The sequence below is a fragment of the Melozone crissalis genome, unplaced genomic scaffold, assembly GCF_028551555.1.
Source record: "Melozone crissalis strain CALT ecotype California unplaced genomic scaffold, PUWL_Pcris_2 ptg000005l_1, whole genome shotgun sequence".
Taxonomy (NCBI): domain Eukaryota; kingdom Metazoa; phylum Chordata; class Aves; order Passeriformes; family Passerellidae; genus Melozone; species Melozone crissalis.
In genome coordinates, this window is record NW_026535783.1 from 30,499,520 (window position 1) to 30,512,009 (window position 12,490).

At 44.6% G+C, this 12,490-nt stretch overlaps 1 protein-coding gene across 2 annotated transcripts in view; it reads right to left on the reverse strand.

Moving 5' to 3' along the window:
- The window catches only part of ABCA1 (ATP binding cassette subfamily A member 1), a 91,900-nt gene that overhangs the window by 3,794 nt on the left and 75,616 nt on the right, over window positions 1-12,490 (reverse strand). For both annotated transcript variants that reach the window (XM_054283592.1, XM_054283584.1), the window contains exons 29-48: window positions 12,147-12,271; window positions 11,682-11,780; window positions 10,339-10,528; window positions 10,090-10,184; window positions 9,653-9,685; window positions 9,002-9,107; window positions 8,226-8,300; window positions 7,660-7,829; window positions 6,545-6,722; window positions 5,888-6,003; window positions 5,656-5,800; window positions 4,231-4,354; window positions 3,553-3,682; window positions 3,295-3,415; window positions 3,058-3,120; window positions 2,491-2,597; window positions 1,945-2,086; window positions 607-741; window positions 272-375; window positions 52-144 (exon numbers count right to left, since the gene is read on the reverse strand). In XM_054283592.1, the coding sequence (XP_054139567.1) occupies window positions 52-144; window positions 272-375; window positions 607-741; window positions 1,945-2,086; window positions 2,491-2,597; window positions 3,058-3,120; window positions 3,295-3,415; window positions 3,553-3,682; window positions 4,231-4,354; window positions 5,656-5,800; window positions 5,888-6,003; window positions 6,545-6,722; window positions 7,660-7,829; window positions 8,226-8,300; window positions 9,002-9,107; window positions 9,653-9,685; window positions 10,090-10,184; window positions 10,339-10,528; window positions 11,682-11,780; window positions 12,147-12,271 (2,351 nt within the window). The remainder of the gene's footprint in view (window positions 1-51; window positions 145-271; window positions 376-606; window positions 742-1,944; window positions 2,087-2,490; window positions 2,598-3,057; window positions 3,121-3,294; window positions 3,416-3,552; window positions 3,683-4,230; window positions 4,355-5,655; window positions 5,801-5,887; window positions 6,004-6,544; window positions 6,723-7,659; window positions 7,830-8,225; window positions 8,301-9,001; window positions 9,108-9,652; window positions 9,686-10,089; window positions 10,185-10,338; window positions 10,529-11,681; window positions 11,781-12,146; window positions 12,272-12,490) is intronic.

The following is a 12,490-nucleotide window of genomic DNA, read 5'->3' on the forward strand; positions in this document are numbered from 1 at the left end:
CTCCCTAAAAATGCAAACTCTGTGGTGTAAGCAAAAAACCACCCCACCTACCTGTTTTTTAGGTGCTGGACACTGCCGAGACACCTGAATCGCCCATTGACCATTATTGCCATTCGAGTGCACAGGGCTTCACATTCTTCCATGCTGCAAGCAGAAATAACTTCATTAGTGCTGCAAACAGCATTGAAGGGCAGAGCAGAAAGGCTGAGCTTAGCATCCAGCCCTGGCAGATGTAAAAGCCAAGGTATGACACAAGTGGGCTGCTACTTACCTGTGAGACGTGAGCACCACTGATCTCCCCTCCTTGATTACACTCAGAGCACAGTTCCACAAGAAGCGACGTGCTTTGGGATCCATCCCTGTTGTTGGCTCATCCTGCAAAAGGTATACAAAAACCAGATTGGGCTGCTAAATTCTGATGAAAAATACCTCATCTTTGAAATGACCTGTCCATTCCTGACTATGAAAACCTTGAAAATAAGCAAGTTTAATTTATTTCCTAAAATGACAAAGTAATTTATGTACTGAATTTTTAATTAGTCTTCATTTCAACATGCTTTTCTATTTTTCAAGAAAAATATTGATGAGCAAAGGTTGTGGACTCACCAGGAACACCACAGGTGGCCCTCCAATGAGAGCAATGGCTGTGGAAAGCTTGCGTCTGTTCCCTCCACTGTAATTCCCAGCGTATTTTTCTCCGTATTTCACAAGGCCCAGTTTCCGAATTGCCCATTCGCCAACCTATGACACACAGCACAATACTACCTTCAATCAAGCATTGCACAAAGAGTTTTCATACAAACTTTGGCTTCAAAAGCAGCTTTCAGAGGGGCCATTCATTTGAGGATCTAATGTGGCATGGAAATGGATTTGGAAACACCCTGTGCACCTCTGGATCAGGCTATATGTAACTCTGTCCCCAGGAGGCCTGAAAAATCAAATGGCTGCAGCTTATCAGTTGGTGGGCACAAGTTCAGCATCAGCTGAGCCACATTAACCAACAGTCTAGTGCTTTTAGCAGCATCAGCTTCAGTGAGCTTTCCTATTACTGTGGGCTTACAGCAGGGACATGGACAGTACTGACCCACGGCTGTCACACCACAGTGCATCTTAGCCCTTTGGATAGATGGAATTTGGTTTGTTTCCACCTTAATAGTGCCAACAGGCAGGCATCACTGCCCCGCAGTGTGTTATGGGGAAGAGATTCAGCTACTACTTGAATCACACCCAGAACTGGGTCCCTTTTTATATGGAGCTGGTAAGAACATCATATGGAAGAACTTGGCAGCAATCTTAGAAGGAGACTGCAGTTTCCACCCATCCCATCTACCCTCACAGAAGGATTCAAGTTACTTGGACATTAACCTAGATATCATCTACCTAGAGCACTCAGGCTTCTAAAGTAAAAACTGTTAATTCCAGGAAACAACTGAGAAGGGTGCTGCATGGTACTGGCAGCAGTCATCAACTGCCTAAAGACTGTAACCTCATCTCTGAATGCTGAAATAGCAGCACTTTAATGATGCACTATGATCAAATGGAAAGCTTTTAAAGCTCAGCACAAGGCTTCTGCTAAGCTATAGTGTGTTTGTTTCCAGGGACTTTAAAGAATTAAGACTTGACAGTGAGTGAGAACCTGCATGACCTGCAGCTCCACAGCCCTTAAATTCTTAAAGGACGAAAGTTGTTCAGTGGAAAAGAGCATTTGCTATGAGAACATAGGACCCAAATTATTTGCCCTTCCATTTTGTACAGTTTTCCAGGCAACACTGAAAAAAACAAGGGAATTCTTGGGTTTCCCCGAAGGAAAGAGGCGGGCAGAATTCACCATACATTATCCTCAACAGCTTCATATCATGGCATTACATGAGTTGCAGGAAGTATGCATGCAAGCAAGAACTTGCAAGTTGGTCACTGGGGTGGGTCCTGTGGTGTTTCACTTACCTTGCAGACTTCTTTCTCTGGAACACCTCTCAGGAGTGCAAAGAACTCCAAGTGCTCTCGCCCTGTCAGCAGCTCATTAACAGCATCGAACTGTGGGCAGTAGCCCATGTTCTGATGGACTTCTTGGATGTTGGACAAGATACTGTAAAAGAAAAATACCTTTGTTAGGATTTCATGAGCATATGCTGCTAATTTAGATGTTAAAACAGCATGAAACAGTGTTCCTGGAATTACTGAACTAACAAAAATACAGAATCATAGAAGTCCATTTTGATCAAGTCACTTTTTATCTCTCTCCTTTTTCTCCTCCTTTTTAAAAAAAAATAAAAATTTAAACTTGGAAGAGCTGTTACATAGCAATGACTACCAGACTAAATCAACTTTCCTAAGCCACTGACGTACTTTACCAGACTCAAACAAGGGCTGAAACAGATGCCAGGAGTTGTAAACAGGAAAAGTGGAAGAGAATTTTGATGTTTTCAGAGTTTTGAAAAAAAGCTGTTAAAACTAGAGGAGAAAGCAGAGAAAATATACATTGACTTTCACCTGTTTCCTTTGAGGAAAGCTTCTCCTCCCGTGACATCTGTATCACCAGTTAGCATCTTAAAAGTGGATGACTTGCCAGCACCATTTACTCCCAGGAGTCCAAAGCACTGGGGATATAAATGAGCACAGTGTATTTGAGAACAGGATCCAACTGCATCATTTTCAGCACTGACAAGATGGGATGAAGCAAACTTGACCCTCAGTACAGCCAGAGGGACTCTGAAGTCCATTTTCAGAAAAAAAAAAAAAGACTTCCATGTTTTTATTTTAAGTATAAACCTTTAGGCTGGGAATATGAACAAACTGATGTCACCTTGATACCCTATCACTGCAGCTGATCTGTGCCAAATCTTGCATACTGGAGTTTGGCTTCTGGTCCCAGACACTGAGAGTTTATATCTTCTTCAAAGGTAGAGACACATAGAACCAGAAACTGCTTCAGCTTCTACTTTCCTTTGGAGCAATTTGAACATTCATCTGGTTTTGATCTTACCCTACCCTGTCCTGTCTTGTGGCTCCTAAATACTGCAGGAATAGCAAAACAATCCATTTAATGAATAAGCTTACCTCTCCAGGAGGGATTCCAACACAGATCCTGTCAACTGCTGGCTTTCTCTTCATTCTGTAAATCTAAAACCATAAGAAAAAAGAATGAAAAGGACATTGTCAAAGAATTCAAATCAGAGCTGTACATCTGCAGTACTCCCAGCTCGATCTAGTTTCGATCCCACTAAATTCCTCTGATAAGGCACAGTGAACAGCATAGTTTTGTGTTAACGAGTACGAATTCAGAAGTTCTGTCACCTTGGTTAGCTCCTTGATTTCCAAAATGTCACTCTGTCCTCCTCCACTAATTATCCTCTGCCTCTCTCTGGTTACATCCTCATCTTCATCATTCACAGGAGGCAGCTTGGCATAGACAGGCCTGAAGAAAGCAACATGATAAAGTCTTAGCAGAAAATGACAGGGCCTTCCTTCATAGGTAGTATTCTTCCCATTTCAAAGGTGACACCAATGAAAACTTCACCTGCCTGTAGCAGCACAGTAGAGAGGACAACCTACCTGGGTTTGATGAAGAACCTGTACTGGATGAGCACTGTGATGAGAAAAAACACCACACCTTCTACTGCCATGGCAAAGAGGTTCCTTCCCACCAGGTCCCATGACAGAGGAGACACAAACCGATTCTCTCCTGCCAAAACATGATTAAAACCACAATCACTTTTCCAGAGCAAGGGGAGCAGTCTAGCATTTCTTCCAGCAGAGCTCGCCGAGTTGGACACTGGGACAACTGATGATCAGCCAGTTACAGGAGGGAAAGTTAGACCACACAAGGGGCCCGCCGTGGCTGCAAGCCATTTTTTACTGTAGCAAAGTTGGGACTCAGGCCCAGAGAATTCAGTCTGCCAAAGAGCTAGCCCACCTGTCCAAAAGGTTAGTGAAGCACAAAAAGACTATGACTCAGACCTGACATCTGCATGCCAGAAAAAAATCCATCCAGCTCTCCAGAACCTCAGCCATTCCTTACACTATGCCTAATGACATCCATACAATTGTCTTTATGCATTTTTATTTAATGCTCTTAACTCAAAAATCTTTAGATCTACCTACCAGTTTCTCTTAAGTTAAGTAAGAGGGGACAGCTATGATGACTTGCCATGTTTGACGAGGTCTGTGCTGCAAGCTGAGCACTTTCAGCTCCTGAAAAGTTATAGGAGCTTGTCTGAAGCAGACACTTACCAAATCTCTCCAGAGCATCAGCCATAGCCTGGTTTTTCACCATGTCAATGAGTCCCCGGCCCAGGCAGAAGTGAGGGAAGATGAGGAAGACAGACTTCAGGATGTCATTGATGTCCTTCAGCTTCTGTTAAGAAAAAATTCAAGTGCCAGTGAGCCAGCTGAGCAAAAAGGAGCCACCACCTCCCAAGAGTGACCCATGTTGTCACTGACCCCTCCTTCCCTTTCCCAACACTGCAAGCCCACAAAAATCCAAAGATTAGACATGTTCTCCCAAGAGCCAGGGCCACAGTTTCTCTGGACAGTCAGTCTTGTTTGTGTTGCTCACAATGCTATTAGCACAAGCAAACTGCAATAAAATGTTTTTCCACACACTCACAGTCTAAAAGGCAGTGTCTGCAAACATTGATATGCAAAAAGGCTACTGGCTGGGGACACACAGGAGTTTAATTTGAACAGACTGGTTATGCCAGTGGCTGCAGGGAGCTCCTCCCTGTCCCCTATTGGAAGCACTAATACTTTTCCATTGCGGTCTCACAGCTGGCTTAGTCCATGGATTGAACTGATAGCACCCTGAGTTCCTGTTCTGCCAGGTACTCATCTCTGAGCATGTACTCATTGTTACTAAGCTAGAATAGGCTTTGTAACAAAAGGAACCATCAAGAACTGCCCCGTTATGCCCACAGGAAGAGGTACAACCAACAAGTAACTCCCACAGAGTCTCCTGAGCCTCCTCCCACAAGGAACACTTCACACCACTGTGGGTCAAACAGTGCTTGCTAAGACATCTTGTGTTGTCTACAAGCATGAGAGGAACTTGGTACCTTCCCCAGGAGGCATTTGGTGTTGAAAAACTGAAGTGAAGTGACTAAGCTCCCATGGCTAGAGAGGTGTCTATGACGGGAGGCAAAATTTAGGGCAGCTAAATAGTTGGTGATTAGATGGCCTTGGTAGATGGAAAATTCCCTTCATTAAGAACATACAAGAAATTCCATTTGAACATAAGAAAATTCAAAATTTTTTTTCACCTTAAAAATGACTGAAAAGTGGAAAAAGTTGTCCAGAGAGACTGTGGAGTCTCTCCCTGGAAATTTTAAAGTCTGAGCTCTGCTCTTAGCAGTTTGACCTTGCCCCCCATTATCAAAAACCAGGCCATCCAAACCCAATACACTGCTGTAGCTGAATCCTGCTCAGAGGCTGGACTAGACCATCTCAGGAGTTCCTTCCCCACCTCTTAACTACTCTGTGAGCTTTTCTAAAGGGGGCTTTAACCCATTTCCACCAGAACCTATGTTTAAACTGCTGCTGAAGCTAATGCATACAGGGCCTAGTTTTTCTGGAGACCTGGCTGCTAAAGGCACCATGGAACCAACATGGAACGAGAGTGTAGCAGCACAAGACAGTTGAGGAACTTCTGAAAAAACATACATCGTTGGTGAAGAGCTCCAGGACAAAGGTGGCCACGCTCCCATTGATGCCGATGAAGAGATTGACACTGGTCAGCACAACATATGCCGTGCTAGGGATTTTGAACACAAAGGAGGCCGGATACATGAGAGGGGTGATGGACCACCTGGCAAGAGAAAAGGCAGCAATATCACGTAAGAACCTTCCAAGTCTAAGAGCCTTCCCAGTCATCCTCTGATAAAAAATCCCTTACCCATAGAGAAACAGGAGGAGAGCCAGAACAGGCAAGTTAGAGGAGGATACATAGGACTTCTGTTGGAAGCAGATGAAGATGATGACAACTAGTGTGGCTGGAACAATGTAGTTGCACTAGAAAGTGAAAAACATGACTTTAGATTTCTTTCCAGGTGACATAAAAAAAAGGAGAGATTTTTTTTTCAGCTCTAATTCAATAGTTTTCAAAACTCTTCAGTGTTCCCAAAACTGTTTTCAATGGGAGACTCTTAAAAGTATCGCATGTGTGAACCATAATACAGTACATATGAATTTACACTTCTTGGTTGCCCTAGAAGTAGTCAGTAGACTCTCAGAGGTTTCAGGCATCACAGGTTGAGGAAACCTGCTTTGGACAGAGCAGAACAAGGGGCTACAAAAACGAACATTTTTTGGCAAGTATTTTAGAGTGACATAAAAAATGCTAATGACTGAGCTTATGGTTGTCCTTCCATCCTCTGTGGTACTCCTTGACCCAGTGAGATGCAGTGCCCCATGAGAGAAAACACAAAAGTCATAGTGTCAGGTGTTATTCATTGAAATAACGCAGTGCCCACAGGAACAAACTGCACTGTGCACTTCAAGACACCCTGGAAAAACAGAACGGAGGATAGTTTAGCCCAGCCTAAGTCCTTACCATATCCCACACAAAGTTGGCCAGCCAGTAGATAACAGGCTTCACACCACTGATGAACTGCAAGTGTTTAGCCTTGCTGACACGCTCCTGAATAAGGAAAACCACAAAGCTGGCAGGAACAAAGGACATGGCAAAGATCACACAGATGGACACAAGGACATCCACAGAGGTGGTCATCCTGGATAAAAAAAGGAAGAAAGCAAATTGTTTGTATGCTGGTACTGGCTCCTTTGAGATGAAATGAGGCAGCTCATGCAGGGCAAGGCAGAAACTCTCTCTTCTTCTGCTATCAATAGTCTGTCCTTATACTCAGAATCCTGAGTAATGAATTACCACGCAAGATTCTCTTAACTGCACAGTTCTTCTCCAGCCATATAACAGAGGGAACATACACAGTCTGTTGGCATCTCAAGCACAGCACCACAACCTGCAGACTGGTTAATAACTTCAGCATAATAAGACTGCTTTCTGCTTTCCTTATTACCACCACTTTGTTTCCCACATAATCCATTTCCTGGGGTTGTTGGGGTTTGTCATTTTTTGGTGTTGTTTCAAAGCTAACAAGTATCTGCCCATTATCTGCCACTGTTTTATGGATTGAAGGATATATATGCACACAGATTATGAGTTTTGACGATGATTATAGCGAGAGTGGACTAGTCAATGCCTCAGTAAAATTAACCCTGTGCATTACTGTGTGCCCCCTAGCTTGAGACAGTGGGCAAGACTCAACAGGACCTATTGGAGGTTTCCTAGTCAAATGGTGAGGATGAAAGAATGACCATATTTATGGTGAGACACCTTTCTGAGGGTGGCTGAGAGGGATTTCCTAGAGTTGCAGAAAGTCTGATTCCTGAAAAGGACTGGTTCTTCAAAACTGCAGCTTCCAGGGGCTCAAGGACAGAGAAAGTTTGTACATAAGTGCTGTTCAACAGCAAGTTCTCAGCAGCACAGGTTGCCACCTCCCCAGACCAGAGAAAATAAGGCCTGTGTGTTAACAGCCTAAATGGCAGAGGCCACTGACTGTCCACCAGTAGGTCCAAAACCTCCCATGTTGCCTGTTTTCAGTCATCAGCAATGAGCCCAAACCCATTCATAGTCATGTCACAACTTACAGAGCTACTTCAGACAGCTGCTGCTTGGTGAGGTTGAGTGGGTGATTGAAGGCAGTGATCCCATAAGCACTAGGATTTTCACCCTGCTGGAGGTTGGCCCGAAGGATTGCATTGTTGATCACATTCAGGAAGGATGCAATGGCATGCCAGCCCTTGTTGTTAAACCACACCTACAAGACACCACATCAGCATCAAAGGCACCAGGTACATCAGCTACCCAAAAGCTTCCTAAGCCCTTCAGAACATCTCTTCCTCTGTTGAGGGCATATTTCTTTCCATATCACTCCAGCTAGCTTGCTCAGGGGCAGAACACACAGTTTAATCAATAATCACAAGAGGCTCCTGGAAGCTATCACTGATTCAGAACTGAACTCTTTTGGCATTCAGGCCTAGACTCCAAAGGAGAAACAGATTTTGAGAAGTCCACATAAAACTACAGGCTATGTTTACTCCGCTAGCAAATACAGAGAACTCTGGTCTACAAAATTTTCCAAGACAAACTGCTATGACTCCAAGTTACCAGAGCTTCAAATAGCAGACACAGAAATGAGGATTGGCTGATTTACCTTCACATTGTTCTTTGTATCCAGGCCTTTCATGAAACTTGATAAACTGTTGAGAAATCGATCCCCAGAACTCCCCTGCAAACAGCAAAGAGACAGTTACTTCCCCTCTAAGAATGTCTCTATTCATGCCCTGGTGTCTAGCAGAGACTACACAATGTTCTTCACAGCTCTGACAACTTTCTGCCAATTCAACAGCCTCTATCCACCAAACTGGAGGTGGTAAGAAGGCTGAGTAACTGTGGTTTCCCTTCGTCCTTTCCTTTCTGTAGTCTCACTGGTAAGATGGGTCATCTTATGCCTGTTTTTTTCCCAGCAAAACTTATTAACCAAAGTTGCATGCAACCTTCAGAAACATTGCAGGATGCAGGCTGGCAGACTCAGAGGAAAACAGTGGCCCAAATTTGTTCGGAGCCAGGGCAGACTCAGCACAGAAAGGTTCAGCTGAGGTTTTGAAGATGGCAACAACCACTTCTTAATTCCACAAGACAGCCCACCCTGTCCTGCCACAAAACATTCAGATGTCTGCAATCCCCACTGGCTTGCGGCAGAAGCCACATCAGCAACATGGGCTGGGCAAGCTTTAGCTGAGTGTGTCTCCAAGACTTCTGCTACTCCCAGACAACAGCCTGGGAGATCTCAGCTCAGAGGTAGTGGGGAGAAGTCAGTGCACACAGCTAACATACACATGCTCCTCATTTTATGGCTTCCAAGTCATCTCCTAAGTAACAAGACTCAGTATTTAGTGCATCCTGGGCTTATGGGGGACAACAGCTCACCTGTGCCAGCTCCAAAATTTTCTTCACCTGTTTAATGGCATCAGTGACTTCATGACCTGGAGGAAGCACGAGGGAACTGCTGGCTCCCAAGGAAAAGCCACCATACCTGAAAGTTCAGATAGAAAGTGATGCTGTGACATGACATGATGCTGACAGACCTCAACAAAATGCTACTCCTTATGCCTCTCCACATCCATGTCTCCTCTTCCTGCAGTACACCCACAACTACCATCTCCACTCTTACATGAAGGGATGACTTTTATTCTCCTACATGGCTGCTTAGCCACGAAGTCTTCTACTCTTTGTTTCTGAGGTTAAACACTCATATCACGAGTGCTCAGTGTGCTGCCCAAAGGCAGCTATTCTCTGCTGCAGGCAAAGCAAGATGTCTCCCTACTGCCTCTGCTTGGAAGAATAGCACCTCACAGAATAGAGTACCAGCACACTGGTCATGCACATCTTTTCAAAACAGCTCTCTCCATAAGACAGACATGCTATCCAGTGCTCTGGGGTTGTCCCAGTTTATCCTTAAACATCTCCCTCCAAAGAGTCCTACAACACAAACTGCAAAGCACAGTGGATGTGTCCTGCTAAATACTATGTTCAAGGTTTAGTGGACATACACAAGCTAAGGAAAATGCAGTAACTCACCTGAACTCATTCACCCAGATTTTATTCTTTAAGCTGCAGAGAGAAAAGAGTTGATATATAATACACGGAACCAGAGGAGAGACAGACCTAAAAAAGCTGCAAGCACATGCCTGGGAAAAGAGTGCAATAGCCTCTGACATCTGATATAGCTCCATCATTCCTCTTCTGGGCTTCCCCCATAATCTGCCTATGAGGGTCAGCACACAGAACCACCCACAAAGCAGAAACATCACTTGAGCTGAGGATCAGGGCTATCTGAGGGCCTGAGGGGATTTGGCTCACTACTGAAGAATTTGGGCTGCCCAGGCTTATTTACCTGATCTGTGCATCACCCGCAGAGCAAGCAGTGCTTGTCAGGGAGGGAAGGGGGAGTGTTCAACAGCTACCATTTCCCAATGTGTTTGTCAGGGAGGGAAGGGGGAGTGTTCAATAGCTACCTTTTCCCAATGATCTGTGCATAGGTCTTCACTAGGTAGTCTGATATATTGCGGCCTGTCAGATTCTGGAGGATGTCAGCTGTGTCTTGCTCACGCTGGTGTCACCAGTGAAAACACAGATAAATGCTCATCAGAAAACACAGGTGCTCAGTAAAATAAATCTCATACAATGCTGCATGCAAGAATCACACCTAGCCACTCTGCTCCTCACGAGCATTCCTCCCTGCAGTACCACTGAGCCCCTCCTACCTGTGGGGGTGGCAGGCCACCTGCACCAGGGGGGCACACAGGCAGCATCTTCTTGATTTTCTCACTGCTACATTCGCAAGATGGGGAAGGATTCTGCATGCTCCAGTTGCCTTTCAGGAAGATATCCAGCACTGACTCTGGGACTGAAGCAGTGGTCCATTCCTTCTGCCCCACAGTGCAAGGAGTGTCCCTGTGTTTGGAAAAAGGCAAGAAAAAAGCAGTTTTTAAGATAAATATGATGGCCTTTGCTTACAAGAGATTTAAAGATCACACTCCACGGTCCCCAGCAGAGTCAGTCCGTTTCTCAAATGAGCTTGACCTCACAGAGACAAACAGCTCAGAGCAACAGATCAGACTCTACAGCTTTTAACAGATCCCACTGCCAAAGAAACTGGGGCCGGCCAACACTGTAGGGCCAGGCACTCCCCTCTTTGCATTACAACTAAATGCTTTGTTTCAGTGAGTCCTGGCAGGCACACTGTCCAGAGTCCAGGGAGCATCTGGAGAATGTGCTTAGTCACATGATTTAGTTAAAAGTAGTCCTCCAAGGAACAGATAGTTGGACTCGATTCTCATGGGTCTCTTCCAACTTGAGATATCCTGTGATTTTAAGATCACAGCAGACAATCTTCTTGGATGACTCCTTGGATATATTTTTGCCTTTGGGCATCAAAACACTGCTCTTTCTCAAAGTAGCAGTGGGCAGCTTTTTCCCCATGGCCCATTGGTGGAATAGCTCATGCCTGTTATGAAGGATGCAGCTTACTTTCCACCACTGACCATTATATCAGACACCTCGTCTCCCTCCCCATCATCCTGTGAACATGAGCTGCAGATCTTCTGGACACACCATCTTGGACTCAGAGTGTGAACATCTTCTACGTTCACAGACTAGATCTTCAGCGACTTGCTCAAGGCTGTGCACCAAGTCAGGTTAGGAAACAACAAATGCCTGTCTGGCTCCCCACTCCTTCTGCTGGTGTTTGTGGGGAGCTAACTCAGGTTTACAATGCAGCTGGAAACAAAGGATTGTGTGGTGGGAATAGCTACAGTCAACAACATAAATAGGTCCTTTACCATGTTCAGGACCAAACAGTAACTTGAGTCATTTGCTCTCCCCTTTCCATCTCTATCAGCAAGGACTTGCACTCAAACCTCAACTTCCTCACCAGACTGAGGGCTGGCAACTTTTAAAAAAGTTTTAAGTTTGAGCAGAAAAGCTGAATGTAATTACAACTCTTTTGGCTTAAATCCTGCTCTGGCCACACATTACCACAATTTCCAAAAGTCAGCTAGAGCTACCTGGGATGTGTGTCCTGTTCCCAGACCAGAGTTCTACTTACGGGATGGAATGCCCCTGCATACAGCGTGTCCCAAACCCTGGCTTATCAAGAAGGGCATCCAAAAGCTTGTGAGTGCCTGCATCTTCTGGAGCATCGTTGCTATGGGAACAGCAGAAAACCACTATCAGAGTGGTAACCAGCACACAGCAAAAGAAGCAACAGAGCAAGGCCAAGAGCAGAGTGAAAGGATGTGGGCAGGGATTTGCCCTTGAAGAATGTTTGGCCTAAGAGCACACACACATTCCAAGTCTTTGTACACAGTATTATTAGGAGAGTCATAGCACCATTCAGAAATGGATATAGCCTTGCCTGTTAGAGCTGGCATTTAAAGGTCGAAGAAAAAAATACCAAAACTCTCTTTTAAAACGTGTTTCTGAGATAAGCACAAAACCCAAAAGGACCTGTTAAAGAACTCAGTAACTCAAGTTTGTGAAGAATATAATTTATAGGCCACACAAAACATACCTAATAAAAGTGTACTGCTCATCATACATCCAGGGTTGTAATTCCAGGCTGGGGTACTTCCCAAAGGGAGGAACAATCAGGCTGAACATGAGAGCAATACACACAAAGACAGCTGGCAGCACAATCTGAAATTGTAAGGAAAAAACACGTCCTTTTAATAAGCAAATGTTTCCAGAGACATCAGGAAGTACATATGGCTCACTTATTGGATCAAAACATTTTCAAAGTTTCCCAGGAATATCTTTGCTATGTACACCACAACAGTGCTAGAAACCAATGCAAGATCTATCTTGGTGTTCAATCAGGGAATTCACTTCAGCTGCAAATGTTGTTCCCAAGGGCAA